Consider the following 26323-nt stretch of genomic DNA (forward strand, 5'->3'; position numbering starts at 1 on the left):
AATGTAAATACGTCCCAGGACCTATACCATTGAGAAACCGGGGAAATGAATTCTTGGCTGGCAGAGGAAATAGTATAAAGAACTTAGGTTGCTTTTTTAACATGCATATATATTTTAGAAAATGAATGGCTTGCACATGAGAGAGCAGGAAGCAAAACTCTTCAGTAGGTAAAGCCTTATGTTTTTCCTCTATCACGTATGTCAGGAGGGAATGGCTTTAGACAAGTCTGCACCCTTAATACCCTGTAATCTAGAAGCTAGATTTATACAGGCACAACTTAGTGTCTAGATTTGGTAATAGGATAGTGCTTTAATATTACTACTGCTCTGAAGTTTTATTTTTACTTTGATAGAATGTATGCCACATAGGTAATCACCAATCATTTGGAGTGTATTCTGTTAAGTTGAAAATATCTTATCCTTTTATATCCAACTATATATGAATATTTAACTGATATTCTGACCTACAATATAAGTGAAAAAGTTCTGAACCCTTTATATCATACATGCTTGTAGCTTTATACTATATTTCTGAAAATATATCTTCTTTCTATTATATTACCTATTCTAAAAGTAAATAAAATTTCAAATATTTCTTAGCCATACTTTTTTCTTTTTCTTCTTCTTTTTCTTTTTTTTTTAATTTACTGCCACCAGTTATTCAATGAACTTGTTCAAGAACAAGGTCCTAATCTGGATAGGACATCTGCCCACGTCAGTGGTATTAAAGAACTGGCACGTCGCTTTGCCCTTACATTTGGATTGGACCAGATCAAGACCCGAGAAGCAGTTGCCACACTTCACAAGTGAGATAAACAACTCCTGTTATTCAGGTTTACTGGAATATAAATAAACAACTGTTATTTGACCCATTTTTAAAGTGATAAATACAGAATTTTCAAACTCTAAGATCTTAAACTATTAATGTTATTGGGTAGCACTATCTTACTTTAAAAATGCTTTCTTAAACCTCCAGTGGGGGTTTTACCCCACCTTCTATAGTATAAAGAGAAAAACTTAATAACCTGTTCTTTGGTCTGTAAGACTTTGATAGGACATGTGTATTTAAAAAGATGCAATACTTTCAAAAGCTTCCACGTGAGCATCATACCTCCTAAACTAACCAAGTATCCAAATAGCTGAGTCTTTGGAGAATATTGTCACTCAAACCATTACAGACATATACTGTACCACACAGAGAGAGATGTTTTCACAACGCTGGTTGATACCATGAGTAACTCCCATAAACAGATTTCCTGCCAACCCAGTTGCTTTCCAAGGTTTCATAGTACCTTGCACATATATTGGGGCTGGGCAGTGATGGCACATGACTTTAATCCCAGCACTCAGGAGGCAGACACAGGTGGATCTCTGAATTGGAGGTCAGCCTGGTCTACACTGTGAGTTCCAGGACAGCCAAGGCTACACTGAGAAACTCTGTCTCAAAAAAAAAAGATAGCTAGATACATCATTAAATTAGCATTATTTTGCCATATGAATTTACCATACTTTTTTCGAACCTCAGTAGCAATTTTACTATGTTTCCAAATGTTTTTATAATATTTGCCCTTTGAGACAACTGAACTATCTGAAAATATTAAAATGTTTTTTTCTTTAAATTCAGGGATGGAATAGAGTTTGCCTTCAAATACCAGAATCAGAAAGGGCAAGAATATCCACCTCCTAATCTGGCTTTTCTTGAAGTACTAAGTGAATTTTCTTCTAAACTTCTTCGACAGGACAAGAAGACTGTGTAAGTTGAACATACCAACAGAAGTGATTTTTAAATGGCACAGTTGAAACTTTTTTTAATCACATTACTACTGATAATTTGGGCCCTAGTAAAATAAAAACCATTTGGCCTGGAAGCTTTAAGATGAAATTAAGTAATTAAAATGATTTCTTATTCTATAGTTTAAAACATGGGAACATTAGATTATTTTTATATATAAGATAAAATATGTACTATTTTATACATATATACCCATATGTACTCTTACATTAATTTAATTTTAGTTTTATTTTCTATCATCTTATGTCAAGTCTGTGTCTGTTGCTGTGTACACTTATGCATCCTGTCACTTGAGAGCCTAAGGAGCAAAGTTCCTAGACCACTTTGGCTATGTATCCAAACCTTAGCTCCACTGTCCTACCAGAAATAATTGGCTTTTCTTATATTTTAATTTAAAACAGTCTAAACAAGTCTGTCATTTTCAGAAGATGTTAATGAGATGTTGTAATTAGAGCTAAGTGCTAAACTTCTAAAGGGAATGCTACTATAATAAATGCCAAAATTCTAAGTCGATAGAAAGATCAATTAGTTACAATGATAAATTTGAGTAAGCTAATGTGTATATAAATAGAAGTAATAGTTCAAAGAAAATATTATCTTCATTTTGCCAAAAAACTACTAGTAAGCCCATAATAAGGTCATGTAACGTTATAAAGCTTATATACCGTGTTAGGGGAGCAAAACACAAACATGCAGGCTAACAAAGAAGGTGTGGTGAGCACTAAAATGGGATATGTTCGAGAACAGCAAATGTTAAGTATTTGGTAGGAATGGGGCGGTTTGAAAAGTCAATTTTTATTTGATTGGTTCTGTTTCTATTTTTGTAAGGGTTTTTTGCTAGGTATTTTATTTTTCAAGAATCTCGTGTGTGTGTGTGTGTGTGTGTGTGTGTGTGTGTGTGTGTGTGTGTGTGTGTGTATAATGTATTTTGACTATATACACCTTCTGTTCCCCCCTCTTCCAAATCCCTCTAGGGCTCCAATCAATATATTCCCCTCTCAACTTCATATCCTCCTCTCCTCTTTCTTCTTCATTATTCTTCTTCCTTCTTCTCTAAGAGAAGTGACCTTCCATGTTGGAATATTAACTGCCTTGATGTTGTGTGGCTTTTCTGCAATGATAAAAGTTGATGAGTGCTGTGACCTGACATTTACAGAGGATTACTTTGGCTATTTGGAATATTTTATCTTCTCATTCAAATTTTTAGGATTTTTAATCTTATAAAAAAATGTCACTGGCATTTGCTAGAGATTGTGTTAACACCTGTAGATCACTTTGAATAGTATGAACATCTTAATAATAATTGATCTTTCCAGTTCATTAATTCAGATGTCTTTGTATGTTTTCATTTTGGCCGTTTAACTTATTTCATCAGTGTTTTATGGTTTTCTTAGAGCTCTTTCGCCTTTTTATTAAATTTACTCCTATGTGTTATATTGTTTTATACATTTTTATTATATCTTGGATTGTTGCCCTTATTTTCATTTCAGATAACTGACTGTTGGTATATAGCAATTCTACTGGTTTTCTTGTTGCTTTTGTGTCCTACACCTTGAGTTCATTTATTAGTTGTAGTAGTTCTTTGATAAAGTCTTGAATTTTATATATATATACATATATGTTTTATATGTGTGTGTATGTGTGTATATATGTATACACATATATGTATGTGCATGCATGTATACATATACATGATCATACCATCAGCAGAGACAATTTGAATGTCCATCATATTTCTCTTATCTGATTGCTTTGATTAGATCTATTTGAGTACAGGTGATAAAAAATGGGCATCCTTTTCTTTTTCTAGATCCAAGGGGGGAAAGTAGCTCACATAATATGAAATAGTACATTTTTTCCTAGCATGCTAGTGCAAAACTCTAGGTTTGTTTCCCAGAAACTGGCTTGTCAGAGAGTATCATATATAGACTTTATATTATGTTTAGGTACTTCCTTATATGCCTAACTGATTCAGAGTTTTTATTGTGATGTTGAATTTCATTGAATGCCCTACCTGCATTTATGGAGATGATCAAATGGCTTTTATTGCTCATTCTCTTGTTACGTTACGCTTATTTGTTTGTATATGTTGAACCACCCATGTATCCCTGAAATGAATCTTTCTTGATTATAAAAAAATTATGTTTTAATGTTTATTAGTATTTTGGGGTGGTTACATTTTATGTTATGTTCATCACTTAGCCTGTTGTTTTGTTTCGGGTTTTGTTTGTGCCTTTGTCTGACTTTGATATCCAGATAATGATAGCCTTGTAGATTGCAATTGGAATAACAAGTATTTGATTCTTTAAATTCTTAGTAGAACTCAGCAGTAAAACTATCTGATGATTGGCTTTTCTTTGACTTAAGACTTTCTTTTACTGATTGATTCTCTTTTCACTATTGGGCAATTCCAATTTCCTGTTTCTTCATGGTTCTACCTTGGTGAGCCCTGTATGTCCAGGAATTTGCCCATTTATTTTATAGACTATCACATCTCTATATATATCTATCTATGTATCTATCTTGGTATCTATCTATGTATCTATCTTGGTTTTTTGTCACTTGCTTTGTTTGTTTTCTGGTTTGGTTTTTTGAGACTGGGTGTTACATATTGTTACCCAGAACTGTCTGGGTAACAATAAGCTAATTTTGAACCTATGATAATCCTCCTCCTTTAGCCTCCTGAGTATTAGGTTTACAAATGTGTACTACTACATCTGTTTTCTACTCTAGTCTTTATTATTTTTCCCTGCCCTAATTTAAGTCTAGTTGGATTCTTTTTTTCCAGCTTGCTAAGATGCCATAATAGCTTGAGCTATGGCTGCTTTTATGATGTAAATATTGACTGCTATAAACTAAGCGCTGTACTTGTTGCACCCTTAGTTTAGATGAGTTGGGTTTTGCATTTAATTATTTCAACAGCTTGTTCAATTGAGCTGGAGATGTGGCTGAGCAGTATAGAGTAAGGCTGCATTTTCAAAAGACCCAGGTTTGATTCTTGACATCTACATGGTGCTGACAGCCTTCATAATCTCAGTGCCAGGGATTGGGCACCCTCCCTGACCTCCCCCGCCCAGAACTGCGTGTATGTGGTGTATAGATATATAGGCAGTCAAAACACCCATAGATTTTTAAAAAAAACAGGACTTTAGTTTCCTTTTTGCTATATTTGTTGCTATATTACTATATAGTTGGGTAAAACTTAAGAATTAATATTTTCTTTTACTGTCTACTTTGTCCTTACCCTCTTTGTCATTCAAAAATTGAGATCTTTGATCCAGATAAAATTGGATTTTGTTTAGGGCTAGAGATATAGATCTGGTTTTGTTCTTAAGGAAGCAGATACTCAGTTTTGCAATTACCAATTGTTGGACAGGCTGTCTTTTTCAGTGTATGTTTTCTACTTCTCTGCCAAAAATTAAGGAGGATTGGTTACATATTTTGTTTCTGGGTTCTCTACTGTGTCCTATTGGTCTACATGCCTGTTCTTAGGCCAATACTAACTGTCTCTGTCAGAGTAACCCTTTGGTCTGCTATTCTTTCAGGGTTTTTTTGGTTTTGTTGTAGGTCCTTTTGCATGTATGAGGTTTGTTGTGTCTGCTTTCCTGGGTCCATCTGATCCTCTTATGAAATGTGTTCCTTACTGCCTGTGTTATCTTGGATAAAATGTTCTTCTTTCTCTGTGGATAATATTCCTCTTAGGATGTTCTGGAGTTCTGGCTTGGTAGTTATGAATTTTCTTAGCTTAGACTTCTCAAGAAATAGTCTTATTTCTCCATACTTCATTTTGTGTGTTTCTACACATGGACATGTATGTATACATATTTACACATGCAAATACCAAATGTGAGGGCGATCTGGCTGCGACATCTGTCACCCCATTGATCACCAGGTGTGCATCCCTCCCGAAGCTGCGCGCTCGGTTGAAGAGGACGACCTTCCCCAAATAGAGGAGGACCGGTCTTCGGTCAAGGATATACGAGTAGCTGCGCTCCCCTGCTAGAACCTCCAAACAAGCTCACATGCAAATACCAAAGTGCTTATGGAGGTTAGAGAGCAACCTGAAATAAGTAGTTGGTTCTCTTCTTTCATAAATGAATTGTACTCTAATTGTTCAGCATTTTTAGCCCACTGAGCCATTTCCATCTGCTCTATCCATAAATTTTAAATGATAATTTTACAAGATGTGGTGGTCTTGGTTTATAGTTACTTACTTTCAGGATTTGAAATGTATAATTTTGTGGTTTCCTGGCTATTATGGTTACTGATGAAAGATCTGGTATTATTCTGGTGTTTCTATGTATGTGAATCACTGTTTTTCCCTTACAACTTTAATGTTATTGCTTTGCTTTTTGTATTTTATTCCATGTCATGATTCTAGCTTGTCATATCTATTTAGAATTCTAAATGTTTCTTGCATTTGGATGTCTGTTCTTTTTAAGGTTTTGGTAATTCTTGATCAAGTTTCAATAAGTAGATTACAAAAACTTTTACATCTCAGCCCCTCTCCTACCTCATGGGTTCTTATGGTCGTTTTCTTGACTGTGTTTCCCATCTTGGATGATTTGATCGTGTTCATTAGGTGTTTTTCTCACATGTGTCTGTATATATTACTGCCATGACCTTCCTACATCCCAAGGATACAGTCTTCTCTTCAGTCTTGTCTTTTGGTAGTGGTTTCTGCTCTCTTCTTTAATTGATTCTTTCATTACCTGAATTTCTATTTAGTCATAATGAGCAATAAATGAAATAGAAGGTGTGAAAGACTATGGGAATATACAGCAGGTGACAACTAGTGTTTAGATGTCAACCTACCAGAAGAATAATTCTCTGATGAAGGAGAAATCTGTTCAGGCAAGGCTAACAGGACCACTGACTCTGGGAACTATTGGTCCTGTCTGTAATTTCGTATGTGCAAAAGCAACTATGGTGTCTCGCCAATACCTGTATTATAGTATGTAATCTCAAGTGATGTGTATATGTAATCTCATGATTACATATCAGTCTTATGGGACATATATCCATGGATGGACAGGAAGATGACTTCTCATTAAGCTGTACAATTTTGATATATAAAAAATACATTAGAATATATTTCATAACTAGATGTATTGTCCCATAAGGACTGTAAAATACTTAAAAGCCTGCTTTGTTCGTTTTACTCAGACTAACACAAGAAAACAACAATTTCTCCCCAGTCTAAGACAAACTATACAATTAGCTCATTTCTACCTCAGAGTAAGTTCAAACCAGACTGAATGTTTCTATAAACGGATCATGAGCTAAAATCTTTACAGATAAGCATTAGGACAAAGTCACAGATGTCTAACCAAGGTTATTAACACAAAGCAACCTAAGAGACTATGCCAATTCTTCACTTGCTAAAGTCTGCTGATAAAGACCTGACTACCTGTGCAGATCTCTCTGCAGCTTCTCTCACCAGACACTGTGCCCCTGGCCTCTGGTCACAGTCTTACACCAGAAACCTTGAAACCTTGCATTACTATTATAAATGGCTCTGCCCCTTATCATTTACTCAAGGAATGCGCTATGACCTTAAGAGGTAGCTTTGTAACTTTTTTATTATTGTCAAAAACCTACTATTTTAAATATAATATTATATATATATATATAGCTATGTAAAACAGAGAAGAAAGAAATAATTAGAACTAAGAAGGAATTAAAAACTAGTAGGCATTGTGACTTGAGTAGAATTGAAGCTGTAGAGATAGACCTATAATAGAGGTGTAGACAGGAAGAATAAAGAACGTGACTCAAACAGCACGTATATGAATTTATTCCCTACCCTCAGACAGAAAAACTTTTTTAAGTTCAGTTTCACTACACTGTGAACTTTCTCCTCGAACCCAGGGTGTACCCTTGAGAGCTGGTCTCTCACGCTATAGTAAGAAAGTGTTGTAGTCTCAGTGTTTCTTTCCCAGTGGTGAAGTCCCACTTACTGTGTTTACCTTAGTTCTGTCAATCTGCAGCAGAGAGTTCTCACAAAGGTCTGTCATATGTGAGGCTTCCTGCTGCTGTGGACATGGTGGGAAGCATTAGTTAGGAATCCCCTCAGCTTCAGACTCCCTTCCTTCTCTTCTGCTGTCTTCTCCACAGCCTGTGCTGCTTTGAGTTTGTTGCTCCCATCAGGGTGCTCTGTGTGCCACCATGCTCTTCGTGGGGTTCCAATTCGTTGCCCAGTTATTCTCCCAGCTTTAAATTCCTGTGCCCTATTTCTGGTTCTGAGTTCCTTGTCTTCATTTTGAGTTTCTGACAACAGAAATTGCCTGACCCCAGTTCCGTCAGTTGTCTAATGACTAAGAGTTCTTGGGCACACTTCCCTGGAGGCAGAAAAATCTGAGATACAATACACCCTTCTCTCTCTCTCTCTCTCTCTCTCTCTCTCTCTCTCTCTCTCTCTCTCTCTCTCTCTGCTTTGGCTCTATGTCTAGTGCAAGAACCTGTTATACTGTAGTGTAACAGACTGGTGCATTGCAGCTGCTGCATGACCAGAAGCAGCAGAGTAAAGATGGTGGTGGGCGGGCCTTTGAACCCACTTCCTTCATGAGTCACTTTTAACTGGTAAAAACACTTCTTTCCTCTCCCATGCTTTTCTCCACCTGCTGTCATCTCTACACTCACAGGCCTGCCTCCAGACTCAAAGATAGTTTGGGAGCCATCTTTGCCTGGTCCAGTCAAACAGCCCACCTTCCTAGAACAGTTTCCACAATACAAAGCCATACTAGTCGGTAAATGCAAAGACAGCAAGGTGTGACTCAAAGACTTACCGATGCTCTTCTTACCAAGACTGACTAGACTTCCTTGGATCAATATTTCTGTTTGTCATATCACCTTAGGACAAATTGCAGATGTTAAAGTATTGCCTTGAAATTTTTCCTAGTTAAAAGGTTGTTATGCTAGGGAAAGGATATGCCAGATTCCTCACTCTAGTTTTTCTGAAATGCTGCCCTACCCTCATTTGAATACTTTTAAAGAAACTCGGAATCTTTTGAGGCAAACTTAGCAAAGGAAAATATAGGAAAATGCCATGTGTATACACACACTCGCTCACACATGCACCCTTACTGGCATATACTTCCCCTTCAAAGACTGCAGGAATGTGACATGCAACTGTGGATACGTAAGTGCTGGCATGGAAGTCACTGCTGTTCTTTGTTATGTTTGCAGTCATTCGTATCTAGAGAAATTCCTCACTGAACAGATGATGGAAAGGAGGGAGGATGTGTGGCTTCCACTCATTTCCTACAGAAATTCATTAGTCACTGGAGGTGAAGATGATAGAATGTCTGTGAACAGTGGAAGTAGCAGCAGTAAAACTTCCTCAGTAAGAAGTAAAAAAGGAAGACCCCCACTGCACAGAAAGCGAGTAGAAGGTAAGTTCTGGTCTACACTCTGAGGCAAGTTACTTTGCCTGGCTTACAGAGAATAAGTAACAAGTGATTTATTGAAACAAGATGCTATAAGGCACATAATGTTATGTATTTGCTACCAACTGAAATATCCAAGGACAAAGGTTGGCTATGCAGAGTGAGGCAGAAAAGAAACGTGATGGAACAGAGAACACAGAAGACATAGAAAGGGACAAAGCAGTTATACACACCTATAAAGTTGATCTCCAACTGTATGACTCTAACACATTAAATTTTAAAATAAAAGAGTAAGTATTATATTAAAATACATCTTAAAATATGCAAAATCAAATTTAAGAAATAAAATTATCTGAAGCTGGATGTGGTGGTGTATGATTGCAATCCCAGCATTTGAAAGAAGATGGAGTTCAGGGTCATCCTCAGCTATGTAACAAGCTTGAGGCCAGCCTGAGTTACATGAGTTCGTTTCTCCCCCTCCAAATACACACACAAACTTAACGTATTCATATAGGACTGTTGGTAATTTGAGAGTATACCTCTGCAACAAATTAAACATACTAGACTATCTTCACCGTTCTGTCATTGCTTGAGTAATTTATCTTTATGCCATAAAACATTGACGGCCAACCCTGTTATATAGTATAGCTTCTTAGACTATAGGGAATAGGGACTTGAATGATCATGAGAATCTGAGTAATGGATATTCTCATATTTTAAAAAAAGACTAATAATTGCACTGTTTAATATTTCTCTGAAGTTTACTGAGGGGTCCTTCAAAGTAAACGTGCTCATTTTCCAAGTAGCTGCTGCCTTCCCCATGCTCCTCCTGATGAGTTCTCATAACTTCTCTTCAGTTACCAGCACCGCACCCCTGTTCCCCAAAGAACAATGACACCACAGGTTTGCCGAACTCAGTGGCACACTTAATTTTAATGTAAATCTAATGTGCCTTTCCTTATTGGAGGAGTATTGACTATTGATAAAGCACAAACTTTAAAATCAGTTTCCTATTTCAAGCCTGGCTTTCGTTTTGAACATGTTGTTTAGCCCTCTCTGAGTTTTACTAATTAATTGAATGAAAGATATCAAGTATCTAGAGTACTTTGCCTCTCGGTTACTATGAATATATAATTAAACATAGTATGCACTGTTACTGAGCACTGTACTTGGCCTGTAAGTAGCATCAGGTAAATGTTGGCTATTTTCAGGATGTTCCCAAGATTTCACAGTAATACTAGTCAGAAGACTAATGAATATTATTAATATTAAAATCTAACAAAGTCTCAGCATGCTTTGAGATATCCTTTCACATTTCAGCTTTGATACTTTTAGTTAAATATATGTATCTTAAAATCCTGTCTTTATACTTGAAGAACCTGGACTTTCCTCCAAAGAACAATTCTGGTTGCTTTACTTTGAAAATGCCTTTTATAACAACCTCTGTCAAGGCTCTCCATGTCAACCACATGCTTTTCCTGTACATACTTTTCTCAACTATAATCTTTTTTTTTTTTTTTTGGTTTTTTGAGACAGGTATTTGGACTCTTGTAGACCAGACTAGCCTTGACTCACAGAGATCCACCTGTCTCTACCTCCTAAGTGCTGGGATTAAGGGCATGTGCCACCACTACCTGGCTCAACTATTGTCTTATTAGGTAACATGCACTAAATTCTTACATGTTTTTCATGTATTTTATCATTTGCAAATGTTGTATTAGTCAACTTATTTCCACACTGTTACCCATATTTTATAAAGAACTAAGCCTTACAGAATTTAAGAGTCTTTTTTTATTGTTTCTATTGTGCTTTATCTTTTGAATTTAAGAATTTAAATTGCTACATATAACTCACTAATAAACAGTCAAAGTATCGTTTTTTAAGACTATCTACATGTGGACTGGGTAGCCACTTTGGTAATTGTTAAATGGTAAAAGAAAACTTGGCTATATGGTTGTGAAGGTTCGAGATTGTCAATGTAGGTTGTAAGCTGAGCCCCTGGATGGCCGTTTCATCCATTCTGGGCTGAGATGAAGGTTTTCACTGTCAGAGCTCCTCTCACTGGAGAGTCTCTAAAGGTTAGGAGATGGTTTCAAGGAGAGCAAGCTCCTGAGGGTAATTCAGTCTCCAGTGGGCACTTTCACAAAAAAACAGGACTAATGCTTTATGTATTATTTTATCAGGATGGCTTAGGTATGCAAATGATGTTTGTCAGCTCCAGTCTACAAAGCAGCCTCAGGAGGGAAAAACATGACACCTCACTTGCTAGTGTAAGACAGTACATAATTTAGTTTCAAGTAAGCAGGATTGATTATATTTCCTGAGAGTTAAATGCAACTGTAATTAAAAACTGGATAGGACAGTTCAGGTTCCCCAGAGAGACTTAAAAGCATGAAAACGATGAGCTTTTCTATCTCCACACGCACAGCCTGGCAGAAAGAGCAGTTTCTCCGGTGCTCATTGTCTGCTGGTGTTAACAGCATTTGCTGATTTCTCTGTAAAAGCTGCTCTTAAGTGCTGGGACACCTTGTAAGCTCAGGCAGTTGGTACAAAAGCAAAAGAAGGTTGCCGAGGGCTCTGGTTAACATTCCTCTTCCCCTCTAGGGTAAATAAATCCTCAGAGATAAGGAGACAGTATGATATTTGATGCCTATGATAAACTAATAACCTCATTTAATCCCTGTAGTTTCTAAGTACTAATATCTTCATTTTAAGTATGAGAAAAACCAAACTTTGTAAAAGTTATTAACATAATACAAAGTCAAAGAAGAGAGTTGTGGGACTGGAATTTAAACTCTTGCTCTAGCCAGGCCTTGGGCATGATAGCTCAGGCTGTAATTCCAACACGTGGGAGGCTAAAGCAGGAAGATCTGAAGTTCAAGGCCAGTCTAAGTTACATGAAATCTGTTTCAGACAGAAGATACCATAAAAACTGAAACATAAGCTGGGCGTGTTAGCACATGTCAGTATTCCCAGTACTTGGATATGGTGCAGGAGGACGGGGAGTTCAAGGTCCTTGTTTCATGGTGAATTTGAAGCCAGCCTGTGCTACATGAGACTATTTAAAAAACAAAACAATAAAATGAAATAAACTAGGTGGTCTAACTGTATAGTCACGCTTTTCAAGTGTTATAACTGCCACCGAAGTTTGCTCCATCTCTGATATTTTGACTGATATTTTGAGACTTTAATTGAAATTTTGCAGATGAAAATATGGATAACACGTGGCTAAATAGGACTGACACCATGATTCAGACTCCTGGAGCTCTGCCAACCCCACAGCTCACCTCCACTGTGCTTAGAGAGAACAGCCGCCCCATGGGAGAACAGATCCAGGAACCTGAGTCTGAACATGGTTCTGAACCAGACTTTTTACACAAGTAAGTACTAGAAATTCATTTTCTTGGCATAAAACTTCTGTTAAAGTAAAACTAAGAAAAACTGAGCACATTGCTGGTGAGATCTTGCAGAAGTGAAGCTACAAATGGAGACAAACTATATAAAAGTCTGTCAGCAGTGCTATGGACATCTTTCCCTCCAAGTTCATACTTTTCTTGATCTAATGGGACAAGCATTTCTTCACTGACTAAAACTGCAGGAATATGTTAGAATAGAAAAAAATTTAAACCTTTGAGAGCTCTTGAAGAAACTTTAATGTCAGTGCTACTAAATAACGTTTTCTGTATATATGGTAGAAACATCTCCTTGCCTTGTCCCATGTCTTGCTACTAAAAGTATGTTTTTGCTCTTAGTTCTTTAATAATTATATTTTCCTCAAAGAAAAGTTCACAGACCTTTGAATGAACAGCGTCTCACCAAGTGCATTCATTTTACTTATGCATGCACTGGGTACATCTGTTTCTTTAATGTGTGTTATTTTCTTGACAGGAGCCTGTAAGAGCTTTCTTAGGCTGTCTGTAATGGAACCTCAGATTGTGCCACCTTTATCACCCATTTGATGATTTTAATTTAAAGCTAGTCATGGTGGCATACTCCCATAACTCCAGTACTTGGTAGAGGCAGGAGCTCAGAACTAACCTGAGTACACAGTGAGTTTGGAACCAGCTTGGAACTACATGAGACTTTGTCTCAAAAGAGAAACAAAAGTTCTGTTTGTGTTGCCTTTGTTCTTTACCTGTATTTCTGTACATGAGATACTGATGTGAATTGCACTGATGGATAAGAGAAAATTCCTATGAAATTAATATATTGAAAATAGAGACAATTTTAGAAGTATTTTAGGTCCTAGGTTTTCATAATGCAACCTGACACCAAAGAGTCATTCTTCCAAAAACCTGAAAGGATAATCTCTGTCAACCGTTGAATAGCTGAGCCTGTTTACATTGTTAGGCGTCAAGAGTTTTGCCTACGTCCAGCCTTGCATAGATAAGGATGCAATGTGCCTACTGTCCTTCCTTCATGGGAGCTCTTCCTGAAGCAACCTGCCTTTCTAGCCTGACTTAGCGTTTATCAGTCCCATTGGCCATGGACTGTCTTCTGTTCCCTGCCCCATCCATAGGTCTTATCACAGTGGTGACGCCCAAAGGATACAAAAACAGCTACTTAGAATTTCATGTGACAGGTTTTTAATCTGTGGAACCACTAAAATTTACCAACTATAAAATGGCGTGGAAGAAATGCCATTTCTCATGTTCTTTTAAATATAGAATATAGGTGAAGATTTCACTCCATAGCATTAAACTTTGTGTCATAAGGACTTCTAAGTACTAAGCAGAGATGTGTTATAGCTTTTTTGTTTGTTTATTTGGTTTTGGTTATTCAAGACAGGGTTTCTCTGTAGCTTTGGATCCTGTCCTAGAACTCACTCTGTAGACCAGGCTGTCCTCGAACTCACAGAGACCCACTTGCCTCTGCCTCCTAAGTACTGGGATTAAAGGCTTACATCACCACAGCCCAGCATTATATCCTTTTTTAATGCTACAGAGTTTTCAACTCATTATGTGTGTTCCTTAGGCGCTTGCTGCCTAACTGTACACAAGTGAATGGTATAGTTGCTTGAAACAAATCTGAGGATGGATGCCCTTATTTGGCAAAGGTTATGTGCATGAAGCTAACACATAGTCTAAGGATTAATAGCACCCCAGCCTGTTTCTTGTGGACATAGAGATATTTGGAAGTAATTGACTTTGTTATTTGCAAAGCAATGGAATAGATCTAAGTCCCTTACATGAAGATTTAGCCAGCCAACTGTAGCTTAATTATCATAAAACTAATTCCCTGTATACATTATCTGTTGCACAAATTAAATATAGTATTCTTTCAGTCCCCAGATGCAGATCTCATGGTTAGGCCAGCCGAAGTTAGAAGACTTGAATCGAAAGGACAGAACAGGAATGAACTACATGAAAGTGAGAGCTGGAGTAAGGCATGCTGTGTAAGTGTCAATGAGCATCACGAGGACACAGCAGCTGCATGGTCCTGGTCATTTGGGTGTCTCTGCTTCTTAGTAATAGAAATGGGTTCTGATATATTCTACAGCATAGCAGGACAGAAGAGGGCAGGAGCACTTGAAGCTTTCTGCGCTCAGATCCTAGTGCTGCCACTCTCCAGATTTATAAACACAGCCAAGCTCTGAAACACCTGTGGCTTGGATTCCTTATCTGTAAAATTGAGATATGATTGAACAAAACTTGGAGGGAGTTGATACACAGTGTAGATACTTCATTATGTTTATGTATTTTCTTTTTAAAGTGAATTTTACTTTCTGTTAAGTTGAATGGAAATTTAAACGAAAGGAATAATCCTTTTGTTGAGAATAACCCTAATTTTCTTTGAGTTCAGTACCACAGTATAGTCTATAAGTCATAATTAGAAAGCTGCTCCAGGCTGGGCAAGTCTCAACAGATTTCTGACCACCTTTTTGTTTTTACCAGTCGGGGTCTAATGGAGGAAGACGCTGAGCCCATCTTTGAAGATGTGATGATGTCATCACGGAGTCAGCTAGAAGACATGAATGAAGAATTTGAAGACACCATGGTTATTGATTTGGTAAAGAATTTACTGGAATTTTTGCTTGTTTGGGTTTTTTTTTTGTACAGTATATAAGGGCATTGGAGTTAAAAATTATATTCTTGCTGTGGGAGAGGACCTAGATGAGGCCTGGTGGCCATCAGTGGGCATCAAGATGAGCTTATGTGGTTCTCAGGGCTGCTTTTAAGCAATCATTTGGGTTCTAGCCCCCCCCCCCAAAAAAAAAGCTAGGGTTTTTTTTTCTTCTTTCTAAAAGATCTTTTGGCACAGCATGTATGTTTGGCATGTTGTATTTTAAATTGGAACCTGACAGTATATTCTGTGTTCCAGTATGTGACACTCAAATATAGAATGTGGAACTTGTATTCTGTTCACAAAGAACATCTTTGAGATAAGATTAATCTAGACAGTGAAAGTTTTTCATGAATGGTGAAACTTGAAGCTGTGGTTATTCCAGTTTTATTACATGGCGCAACATGTTGGTACATACCTATAGCACTCAGGAAGAGATTGGAATTTGAGACAAGAGGATTATAAGTTTAAGACCAGCCTGAACTACATACTGAGATCCTGCCTCAAAATATAAAGCACTGGGACTGTGGTCAGTGATATATATGTGTAGCATGACCACAGACCCTTGGTTTAACCTTTAATACCAAAAGCAAGTAAAAAACAAAATTGTCATTGGTAATAGGTGAGATTAAAATGTAGTTATGGCTGAAATGACATGAAGGAAAAGGAGGTAATAGGTTCGGTGAAATAAGCCTGACTAAATATTTGGCAGTTGTCAACCCTAGGCGGCTGGTAGATGAATATTAATTTCATTATGCTGATTTCCCAGTGCTGGCCACAGCTGCCATAACACATACCAATCTTGAGCAGCTTAAACTGCCAGAAGTCAAGTGAAGCAGAGTTGGTGTTTGAGTACTCCTTTGCATTATGAGCTGGCTTCTAACTAAAGCTACTTCCTGCTGTGCTTGATCCCCACAATAACCATGGTAGGAGGAGAGAAGGACCCCACTGTCTTTCATGGTCCTTCCTGGAAGGTTGCCCCAAGGATTCCAGTCATTTGACTTAAAGCTCTCATCTGTCTTGCTGCAGTTTCTTACTACATTAAACCCTTTTTAAAAACCTTGTATCTAAGACTGGGCACAAAAAGCTGAAGATGTTGTAGACACCAAGTGAAATGTGTGTGTTTTTGATAACTGTGTACTTCTGATGACTGTACAGTTTGAAATACTATTTTTTTATCAAGTTTTATAAAAACGCAGAATTTTGTTTTACTTTTTTTTTAAGCTATGTTGTTAACACACAGAACACTTCATTGTTTTGGTGGGGGAAGGAACATGTGTCACTAGCAATGCCTCCCAAGCTGGATGGATGATGATGGTTCATGATGGAAAACATCTTTCCCTGATGATTTTGAAAGACTCCTCTTGGCTCCCAGGAGAGATGTCCTGTTATTGACATATGTGGCCACCATGGCACAACATGCCTTGTGTGGGAAAAGTAAATTCATTTTTATATCTTTCTCCCCCTATACCATCAACATAGACTTAACTTCCTTAAGACCTGTTGGAACCTGACCCCCAAAATTGGTTTTGTCAGTCTGTTGGGCAATCTGTACTTCGCAATGATATTATTGAATGTCCTCAAAAGCACAGCAGTTCCTTTTATAGAAGATTGTGGATCTTCAGATTGATAATTCTGCCGTTTTCATTTCATTTCCTGAAAATCAGGGTCAACTTGTGAAAAACTGAAAAACGTCCTCAATGTGAAATGTCAGCCCTCACTCTAAGCTCCTCCCCCTTTTCAGAGTATCAAATTAGGTTTAATACTGGCTTTCTGAAGGGAGTTTGAAAGTTCTTGTATACTGTTAATGATTGTCTGCCCATGTTCTGCCTGGAAAACCATGATTGCTTATGAAAAGTGTCTTTAATAAAGCTGGATACAGTTTGGCTTAGGGGGGAACCTTGTATCTAAATAGACTCCCATTCTGAAGTTCCAGGAGTAAGCACTTCAACATATAAATCAAAGATGACATATTGTAGCATATAGTATTCTGCCTTATGTTTTTAATTTCCCAACATGAAAAGTTTTGGTATAACTTTGATAGAAGTTTCTCACCCTGTTCCCTCCCCAAAAGCATTCCATCTTTGGAGAATTCACTGATATTCAACATGTAATTCATCATTTTTGTAATTACTCTGTCTTCAAAGGAAATATTTTCTATGTTATAAGTCCAAATTACATTTTTTCCATACATAGTTTTTTTTTTCACTAAAATTTTAAGTTTTGGGGCCCGTGAGATGGCTACGTGAGAGGCACTCTTGCTCACCTTCCAGAGGACCTGTGTTCAGTTCCAATAATTTATATTGGAAGACTCACACCTGCCAGTGATTCTAGCACTTTGGGGTCCAACAACCTCTTCTGGCTTCCTGGGCACAAATCCACACAGAGATAAAAAAAATTTGAAAGGAAAAAAAAAAGCCTTTAATTGCAGCACTCATAAGCAGAGGCAGAAAGATCTGTGTTAATATGAAGCCAGCTTGGTGTACACAGCAAATTTCAGGCCAGCAGTGAGGGCTACAAACAAACAAAAAAAGTTTTCATTGAAAGTCTTTTTCTCTTTTGATAATTCAAATACTACTGCATTTTTTTAATCTATGCTTTTACATACAAGCCAGTTTAAATTTGACTCTTAATTGTTCCTCTATGTTAATATACTGTGAAAAAAATTAGCTTTTGTTACAGTTCATTTCACCAGAAAATTAAATGATTCTCTTTTCAGCCCCCATCAAGAAATCGGCGAGAAAGAGCTGAGCTGAGGCCAGACTTCTTTGATTCTGCAGCTATCATAGAAGATGATTCAGTAAATATCAGATCATTACTACTTTTTATTTATACTTCCTTGGCCCTGGGGATATATAAAATAATTGTATTTTTTTTTCCCTAGGGATTTGGAATGCCTATGTTCTGAAGTCTGAAGAAAATTTACAAATCTGGAACTCTATTATTTAGAGCTAGAGGCCTATATACTGTGATAGCTTGTTTGGGGGAAGAAACACTTTTGATGTGATCTGATTTGTTTTGTAATCAAATGATTAAAGGTTGGTCCCTTTTGCAGTGACAGAGCAGCATGTCAGTTACCCACGGAAATGTTGGTGAATGTCACCTCGAAAAGACTGACCAAAAAAGTCATTTGTACTCTAATGTTGGACTTATCTCAGTACAGATGTGTGTGTGCTTTTCTGAAAGGAGGAAGATATTTTAAATTTTTAAAACAACTGTCAAAATAAACACTGTTATACACCTGTTTTATGAAAATTCAGCATTGAGTAAAAAAATATTTTTAACTTTATTTTCCTGTTGTACAATTTAAAAACCGTTTTAACATTTTGCCTTTTTATGTTTTAAAAGCTAACCATTTTTATTAAATATGAGTAAGCAGCTCGTTCTAATCGCCGAAGAGTGTTTTTGGAGCTCACTGGATTTGGTTGACCATAAAAAACAGAAACATTGATGGAACAGAGCATGGACAAACTAAAATAGAGTTCTAACATCGTGCGTCTCTGCCAAAAACCACACACCCTCTATGGATGGATGTGAATTCCCAGATTTTATATACTCTTGAATAAAAAGGTTTATTTTTATTTATAAGTGGGCATAAAATAAATGTCCATGCAGCCATTTTTCCAACAGATGCTGTACACCATTCATTTTATATAGAATAGGGAGATTCAAATACAGTGCATTTTCTATTGGTCTTTGTTCTGTGCATTTTTAGCAACTTCTACCAGCAAATAAAGTATTCTCAGTAAAACAAAAATGGTTCTCAAGTCATCGGTCTTGGTGTTTCTAACCACTTGTTTCATGCCCTGCCAAAGTCAACTTACACAGAATTCCATTTCAGTGAAAAATTTCTTTGCCATTCAGAAGTAATTTGAAGACATGTAGCTGTCTTCTTCCCATGCATTGAGTATATCCTGAACCCACTAATTTTGTGAATTTGTTTATCAATCATAGAAGTATGTGCTGCATAGAAGTCTGTGCTTAGAGGGTTACCTTGAAATACAACTACATTTCAGTGTTAAGTGTGCATATTAAGAAAAATTCTTTTGGAGAAAGAAATTCTGAATCTTCAGGACAGTCTTCAGTGGTTTAGAGTTACAATCTGCTTACTTTTATGACTTGCTATTGTTTTTAAAAGCCCACTTAATTTTTTTCTGATTTTAATGTAGGCCTCCAAATTTCCAAACCAGTCCATCCACAGCTGTTTCTGGGCTGGTTTTTAAAGTAGCTGCAACAGAATCAAGAGGCTTTCCCTTTTTACCAAAAATAAAATGCAGTTTTTTAAAAGTATGTGAACTCTGATTTATCTTTTTTGTGGGAAAGCAAAACATGACTTTATTCATCCTTTAAGTACAAGATTTTTCTCAACATTTGTACAGTTTGGAGGAAAAAGAAAAAGAAAAAAAAAGAAAACTTGGTCACTAAAAACGTTTTACCTACTATCTCAGCAAGTCCTAGGCTCCAGTTAAGAGATCTGGGGCCTTGCTCTCTCCTAGAAATGTGGGCTCACTAGAACTGAAGGGGCAGGGAAGAATGGACTGTTCACCGCAGCCCTGCCTGACTGTGGTTCTGGCCAGGGACCCATCTGTGAGGGGCCCTGGAATAAGCACAGACTAATCCTCTGTTTGACAGTCTCCTGTCAACAACACATGCTGATTTAGAATTACAGACTACCATGCACCAACAAGGCTTCATCTCCAATGGGTTTCCAAGTTCAGTTTGAAGTCAATCAAATTTTTGTATTTTCAGTGTCTCCTTGATTGATTTTGCTAGTAATTCTGTAAATTGTACATTTGCAATATGAAGTTTTTTTTTTCCTTTTGTACAATTTGAAACTGATGCTTCACCTTTCCTTTAATAAACTATTCAAAATCAGGCTTGTGGGAGTCATCCTGTTGTTGCTCCTGGGCAAGGTTTAAGGAGACTTTCCTTCCCTGTGCCCTTGAGAGTTTGTTCTTTCGGATAATTGTCACACGACAGCAAGACTTTCATGTTAGTGTTTTTGGTAGGTTTTGTTTTGAGACAGGATCTCACTTCAGACCAGACTAGCCTCAAACTCACAGATCTGCTCCCAGATACTGGGAGAAAACATTTACCACCACACCAGGCTAAGATGTTTTATTTTTAAGAAAAAAAAATGAGAATTGTTCACAAGTTTTTAATTGCTCAGATTTCCCAATAAAGAATGATAAGGCCAAGTCCTCTTTCTTCCTCCCTAAGATCCTGTGGCGTTGCTCCTAGCAGCAGCCCTTTGGCAATTTCCAAAATTCTGTGTTCCTGCAAAAGTGAAAGTTTATTTGACCATTGGTGCCAGACCTCACTCTAAAGCAAAGTAACAACCTAAATTGTTTATGACTTGGTCATGTCCTTTATTCAAAGGTCATTAAGTAGCCAAAATGCCAATGTAGAAAAGGTAAGGACATGGGAGATAGATACAACAACAGGGCAACCAAGAAGGGGATCTATGCTCAGACATCAGGAACAGATGAATCTGAACTGTGACTTAAGTAGTCTGCCACTCTGTCTTGGCACCCAGGTAAGAGTCCATCATTAATGGAACAGTATATGTATTTATGGACATGTCAGATTCATCACTAAAGCTGGGCCTAAAACTGAAGATTGATGAAATGCAAGACAGATGAAAAACATAAAATATACTCAGTGAAACTATACCAAAAAAAATTCCTGGATCAAAAGAATCTTGAAGTACAAGCAGCATTTATAACCCCAAGTAAACATGATCATAGAAGAATATTTCCAAAGCATAAAATGCCATAACTACAGAACAAATAAACAATATCCAAACCAGCAATAAAAAATGCAAATTTGCTTGCAAAGGCAAACCTATCAAAATAACATTAGACCTCAACAGAAATCCTAAAAACCAAGGGAGTGTGGATTAATGTTTCAAAACTTGGAAGTCGTTGCCAATCAAGATTTCTATATGCAGTCATAATCTTTTAAGGTTGATGAAGACATAGACATTCCAAGACAAGGACAAACTAAAAGCAATCAAGCCAACCACCAGGTCAACAATGCAGAAGAGATGTAAATTCTACACAGGAAGAAAAAAACACCACAGCAAGGAATGAATTTCACAGAGGACGGATGTAGGTTGTTGAAGACAACTGCCTCAGCAGTTAAGAATGCTTAGCTTACTGCTCTCTGAAAAGAACCAGCCTCTCTTTCTTAGCATCCCTATTTGGTGGCCCACAACCAACTGCAATTTAGGTCTAGGAAATAATCTGGCTTCTGTGAGCACCTTCACATGTGTGTGCACACAGACCCCTCTTAAAATAACCCTCATGCAAATTCAAATACCAGCAAACTCCTAGTATGAAGAAAGTAAAAAACATTCCATCCATTGAGTAAAACAACAAAATTAGAGACATAATGCAAATCGCTTCCAATAACTTTAAACATAAATTTTGTTTTTTTTAACAAACAAGTTCCCTGTCTTGGTTAGTTTAAAGTCATTTGGGAAGAAAATTGAGAAAGCGCCTCTATGAGATTTGACTGTAGGCAAGCCTGTAGGGTATTTTTGTCATTGCCGATTTGATGTGGGAGGACCCAGTTCATTGTGGCTAGTGCCATCCCTGTGAGGGTAGTCCTCAGTAAAGAAGCAATTTGAGTAAAGCCATAAGTACAGTTCCTGCCATGGCTTCCTGCAGTGACAGATGTACAAACTGTCAGATAAAATAAACATTTTCCTTCTCAAACTTTTGGTCATGGTGTTTTCTCTCACCAATAAAAACTCTAAGACATTCAAAAAAGACAAAACTTAAAAGTAAATTGTGCTAGTGGGTTGTCTAGCAAAAACAAAACCAAACATAAAACCTTACCAGCAAGACACATACTGAAAGTGAAAGAATGGAAGTCAATGTCAAATGAGTGGGAATTGATAACAAGCTGGAGTAGTTGTATTTTACCTGATGAAGACTTTAATCCAAACTAGAAAAAATAAAGATAATAAAAATTATTCTAAAATCTATCAATATATGGGGCTGGAGCAATTCAGAGGACTGGCTGTTCTTCCAAAGGTCCTGAGTTCAATTCCCAGCAACCACATGGTGGCTCACAACCATCCATAATGAGATCTGAATCCTTCTTATGGCCTGCAGGCAGAATAATGTGTACATAAAAAAATAAGTAAATCTTTAAAAAAAAATTAAAATCTATCAAGGTATAACAATTGCAATATACACCCACTGAATGTTTATGCACCCATTTTCAAAGATACTGCTGAACAAACAGATGGCTATGATAGTAAGTGACATCAGTACCTCAGATTAATGAACAGATCTAGAAAAGAAAAAAACTAGAGCGAAATTGGGTCTTAATGTACTTAACATATCTATATAATAGCCCATCCAAAAACAGTGGTTACACCTCAGCAGCCCATTTTAGGCCAAGTGTTCACAAATAGAAAAAAAGTAAAATAATATATTAGATCATAGTGGAGCAAGAATACAAATCAGCAATAGAGACTATTAAAAATATATAGAAATTAAACTATACTTATATGACCAGTGTATCTTTGAAAAAATTAAGGCAATTTTAACACTATAAGAAAATGGAAATATAACTGAACAGAAACATTTGGATAAAGGTATTTCTTTGGGAGCGGGGGAAAACCACCATTTTGGGTTTGGGGTGTGTGGACTATGTGGTGCGCCTAAGGAACCAGGGCAAAATGGTGTCTTCTCTCACCAAGTGATCTAAATCAAATTGTCCAACTTAGCATAAAGCACCATTACCCACTAAACCATCTTGCTAGTCCCAACAATAGCATTTCTAAGAAAAAAGTTTAGAATTATGACTGTTAACATTTTTTTAAAAATCAGAGTTCAAACCAAGCCTGGTAATTCATCCTAACTACTTAGGAGCCTGATGTAGGAGGATCACAAATGCAAGGTAATCCTGGGAAACTTAATGAAACTACCTGAAAATAAAACTGAAGAGGAGCTGAGGAGAGCCATGGGTAGAACATTTGCATAGTATGCATGAAACATTTTTCCGTACTACAAAATAAAAAATTCTGAAGATCCCAAATAACCTAATACTGTGTTTCATGAACTTAGGGGAGGAAGTAAAATCCAAGTAGGTGAGAATTAAAGATCATGGCAGAAATTAATAGTGGAGACTAAAAGTGCTGCAAGAATACATTTTCGAATGAAAATGTATTTTCAAAATTCATTTTCAAATGAATTTTCAAAATTCATCAGCCTTTGGGCATAATAATCAAAACATGAAGACCCAAATTAACAAAACCAAATGAAAAAGAAAACATTACAACAGATACTAATAAAATTCAGATGATCATTAAGAAAGATTTTTTGGAAACCTATATTTATACCAGGCAGTGGTAGTGCACTCTGGTCTACAGAGTGAACTCTAGGACATCCAAAGCTACACCGAGAAACCCTCTCTTGAAAAACCAAAGCATAAAAGAGGAAGAGAAAAAAAAAGAAGAGAAAATTGGACTCTCCTCCAATCTTATCTCTATAGATAAACAACATTTATATTTGGCATAATTACAAACACAGTTCTAGGTATATTAAACATGTTTATTAACTCAATTAACTTTGTTTTTAAAATTCGTAAAAAAGAAAACTAGAAATTCCTTATCAAGACTGAAGTTTAGGCAGGTGGTGGTGGTGCATAGCTTTAATCCCAGCACTTGGGAGGCAGAGGCAGGGTGATCTCTGAGTTCAAGTTCACCCTGGACCACAGAGAAAGTTCTAGGAGAGCCAGGGCTATACAGAGAAACCCTGTATCAGAAATAAATAAATAGACAGATATATGAATAATTAAAAAACAGAAAGAAACGCAACAAAAACAAAACTCTCTGGTGAAACAAACACAGAAGTTCTTAGTAGTAAACTTACAAACTGAATTGAATAATACATCATGAACAAGGCGGTTTGAATCCAGAGATGCAAGGGTAGTTTGATAAAGATACTTGTGCGGCATATAAATAGACACATAAATGACCATCTCAACAAAGGCATAAAGGGCTTAACAAACGTTAACATTTCTTCATTAAAAAAAAAAAAACCTAAATATCCAGGCAGTGGTGGCGCACACCCTTAATCCCAGCACTCGGGAGGCAAAGGCAGGTGGATCTCTGTCACTCCAAGGCCAGAATGATCTACAAAGTGAGTTTCAGAACAGCCAGGACTGTTACACAGAAGAATCCTGTCTCAAAAAAACAAATAAATAGACAAACAATAAATAAATAGGAACTGAAAGAATTTATGTATTTTGGAATATGCAGCAAACATAAAGCCAAAATCAGACTTAATAGGGAGCCCAGCATTTCCTCTGAAATCAATGGGCTTTTCAGTGATGCATGTGTTCTTGAGTTTTCCCTGATCATGTAAGTAAGCCCTCCCCCATACTCCCAACCTCCAGCAAACTCACTAGTTTGCCAAACTCAACTCTGGTAGAAGCCCTGCTTTGTCCTGATGGTCTCTGTCTGGAGTGAGTAGACAGTTTCCCACAGTTACCCATGTCTCCCCCAGGAAGTCTCACAACTTCCCATATCATTGATAAGCAGAATATTTTTTTAAAAAATTGTTATATTACCAAAAGTGGCTATAGATTCAGGGAAATCCCCATGAAAATTCCAAGTGTATTCTTTTAAAAACGGAAAGCAAGAGAGGAAGACAGCTCTGTCCTCCACGCTCACAAACGTGGTCACACACCCGTGCACCACACAAGCGAACAAAATCAAGCACACACAAAAGTAATAACAAATAAATTACACTTGTTCTATCTCACCCCAGTCAAAATGGCTATCATTAAGACAACAAATGACAAACATCAGGAATGTCAGGAAGGATTAATCATTATATACTGCTGGTGGTAATATAAACCAGTGCAGCCAAAGCGAGTGGGCAGTACCGTTAGAAGTAACTTTAGACCCACAAACAAAGAGGCCACTACTCCAAAAAAGTGTCTAGACGAAGCAAACTTTACTCTTGGGTAAAGAGGGTGTGCTCAGGGGGCAGAGGCGTGAACACACTGAGATAAGAAGTCCATTGGTTTTCATTCTGACTCAGGTGATAACTTGATCTTTCCCCATTGCCTGGGGTCCAGCCTCACAGTCTCAATTGGCCAGTCTATAAGGAACTGGTACACAGGAAGTGAAGGAGGGAGGGAAAGGGTGAAATGGGTCACCACTCCTCAGAGAAGAAGGGTCATCAAATCCCAAGAATACAGCAGTGAGCTTCTGTATGAACAAAGGTTTACTGTGTGTATGACGGTGGAGAGGGTGGTGACGATCAGTCAGACTGCCTGGGTTTGAAAAGTCACAGAATAGAAAGCAGACCTTAAGACTCAGCTTAGCCTGCAACCCCGCCTCTCACCCAAACAGACAGAATCCTCTTTGCCTCCAGCTGTTGTAGCCCCTGGTTATGTCTAATGCAGCACCCCAAAATGGCAGTGCTAGTGACATTGTGCTAAACAAAAGGACATTGGCCAGGGAAAATGATTATTATTAGGTAAACAGAGGTCTGAGAGCAGGAACTTCCCTTAATCTACCCCAAAGTTCAGCTACCTCAGGTAAGGGTATCTATCTTAAAGACTCCCACTCTGCTGACTGTCACATGAGATCTGCTTGCTTTTCCACCATATTGCTCTTCTCTCTGCCCTCCCCCCCCCCCCCCGAGATAGCCTTAACAGTCAGATCTCCAATAAACCTCTCTTTCTACCCATGGATCAGTCTAGTTTGATGGTTTCACCATGCCCCGCCCTTGCTTTCACTGCCCACTGAGAGCAGTGTGAATGGCACCTAACAGTGTATCCTTGGTGTTCTCTTTGGGATCTGTGCTTTCCCAAGACTTGACTCTGGACTGATGCAAATGCGCAGGCGCCTTCCAAGTTCAATCATTTCAAAGTATCAGCTTCCTTTGATACTAGTGTTGGAGGCACATTGCTAAGAAATCTCCTAAATTCCCTCTAGAAGTCAGTAAATATATTATCTAAAGCAATGAGAGGGTAAGGAAGCCCTGCAGGGGTATTCAGTTCTCTCCTCCTTCACTCGCTCAACCTCAACGAGAGTTCAATAAATATCCTC

General features: G+C 37.4%; 1 protein-coding gene across 3 annotated transcripts in view; it reads left to right on the top strand.

Annotated features, from left to right (window-relative positions):
* Stag1 (STAG1 cohesin complex component) overlaps nt 1-20118 on the top strand; it is a 329217-nt gene extending 309099 nt beyond the window's left edge. For 2 of the 3 annotated variants that reach the window (XM_085689621.2, XM_085689623.2), the window contains 8 exons: nt 658-806; nt 1625-1753; nt 8981-9186; nt 12386-12560; nt 14465-14575; nt 15075-15189; nt 17963-18043; nt 18128-20118. In XM_085689621.2, coding sequence (XP_085545747.2) covers nt 658-806; nt 1625-1753; nt 8981-9186; nt 12386-12560; nt 14465-14575; nt 15075-15189; nt 17963-18043; nt 18128-18151 — 990 coding nt within the window. In that variant the 3' untranslated portion in view covers nt 18152-20118. The remainder of the gene's footprint in view (nt 1-657; nt 807-1624; nt 1754-8980; nt 9187-12385; nt 12561-14464; nt 14576-15074; nt 15190-17962; nt 18044-18127) is intronic. The other variant, XM_085689622.2, reaches the window with a different exon arrangement.
* The last annotated feature ends 6205 nt before the right edge of the window (nt 20119-26323 follow it).

The sequence above is a fragment of the Myodes glareolus genome, chromosome 4 (genome assembly GCF_982192425.1).
Source record: "Myodes glareolus chromosome 4, mMyoGla1.1, whole genome shotgun sequence".
Lineage (NCBI taxonomy): Eukaryota > Metazoa > Chordata > Mammalia > Rodentia > Cricetidae > Myodes > Myodes glareolus.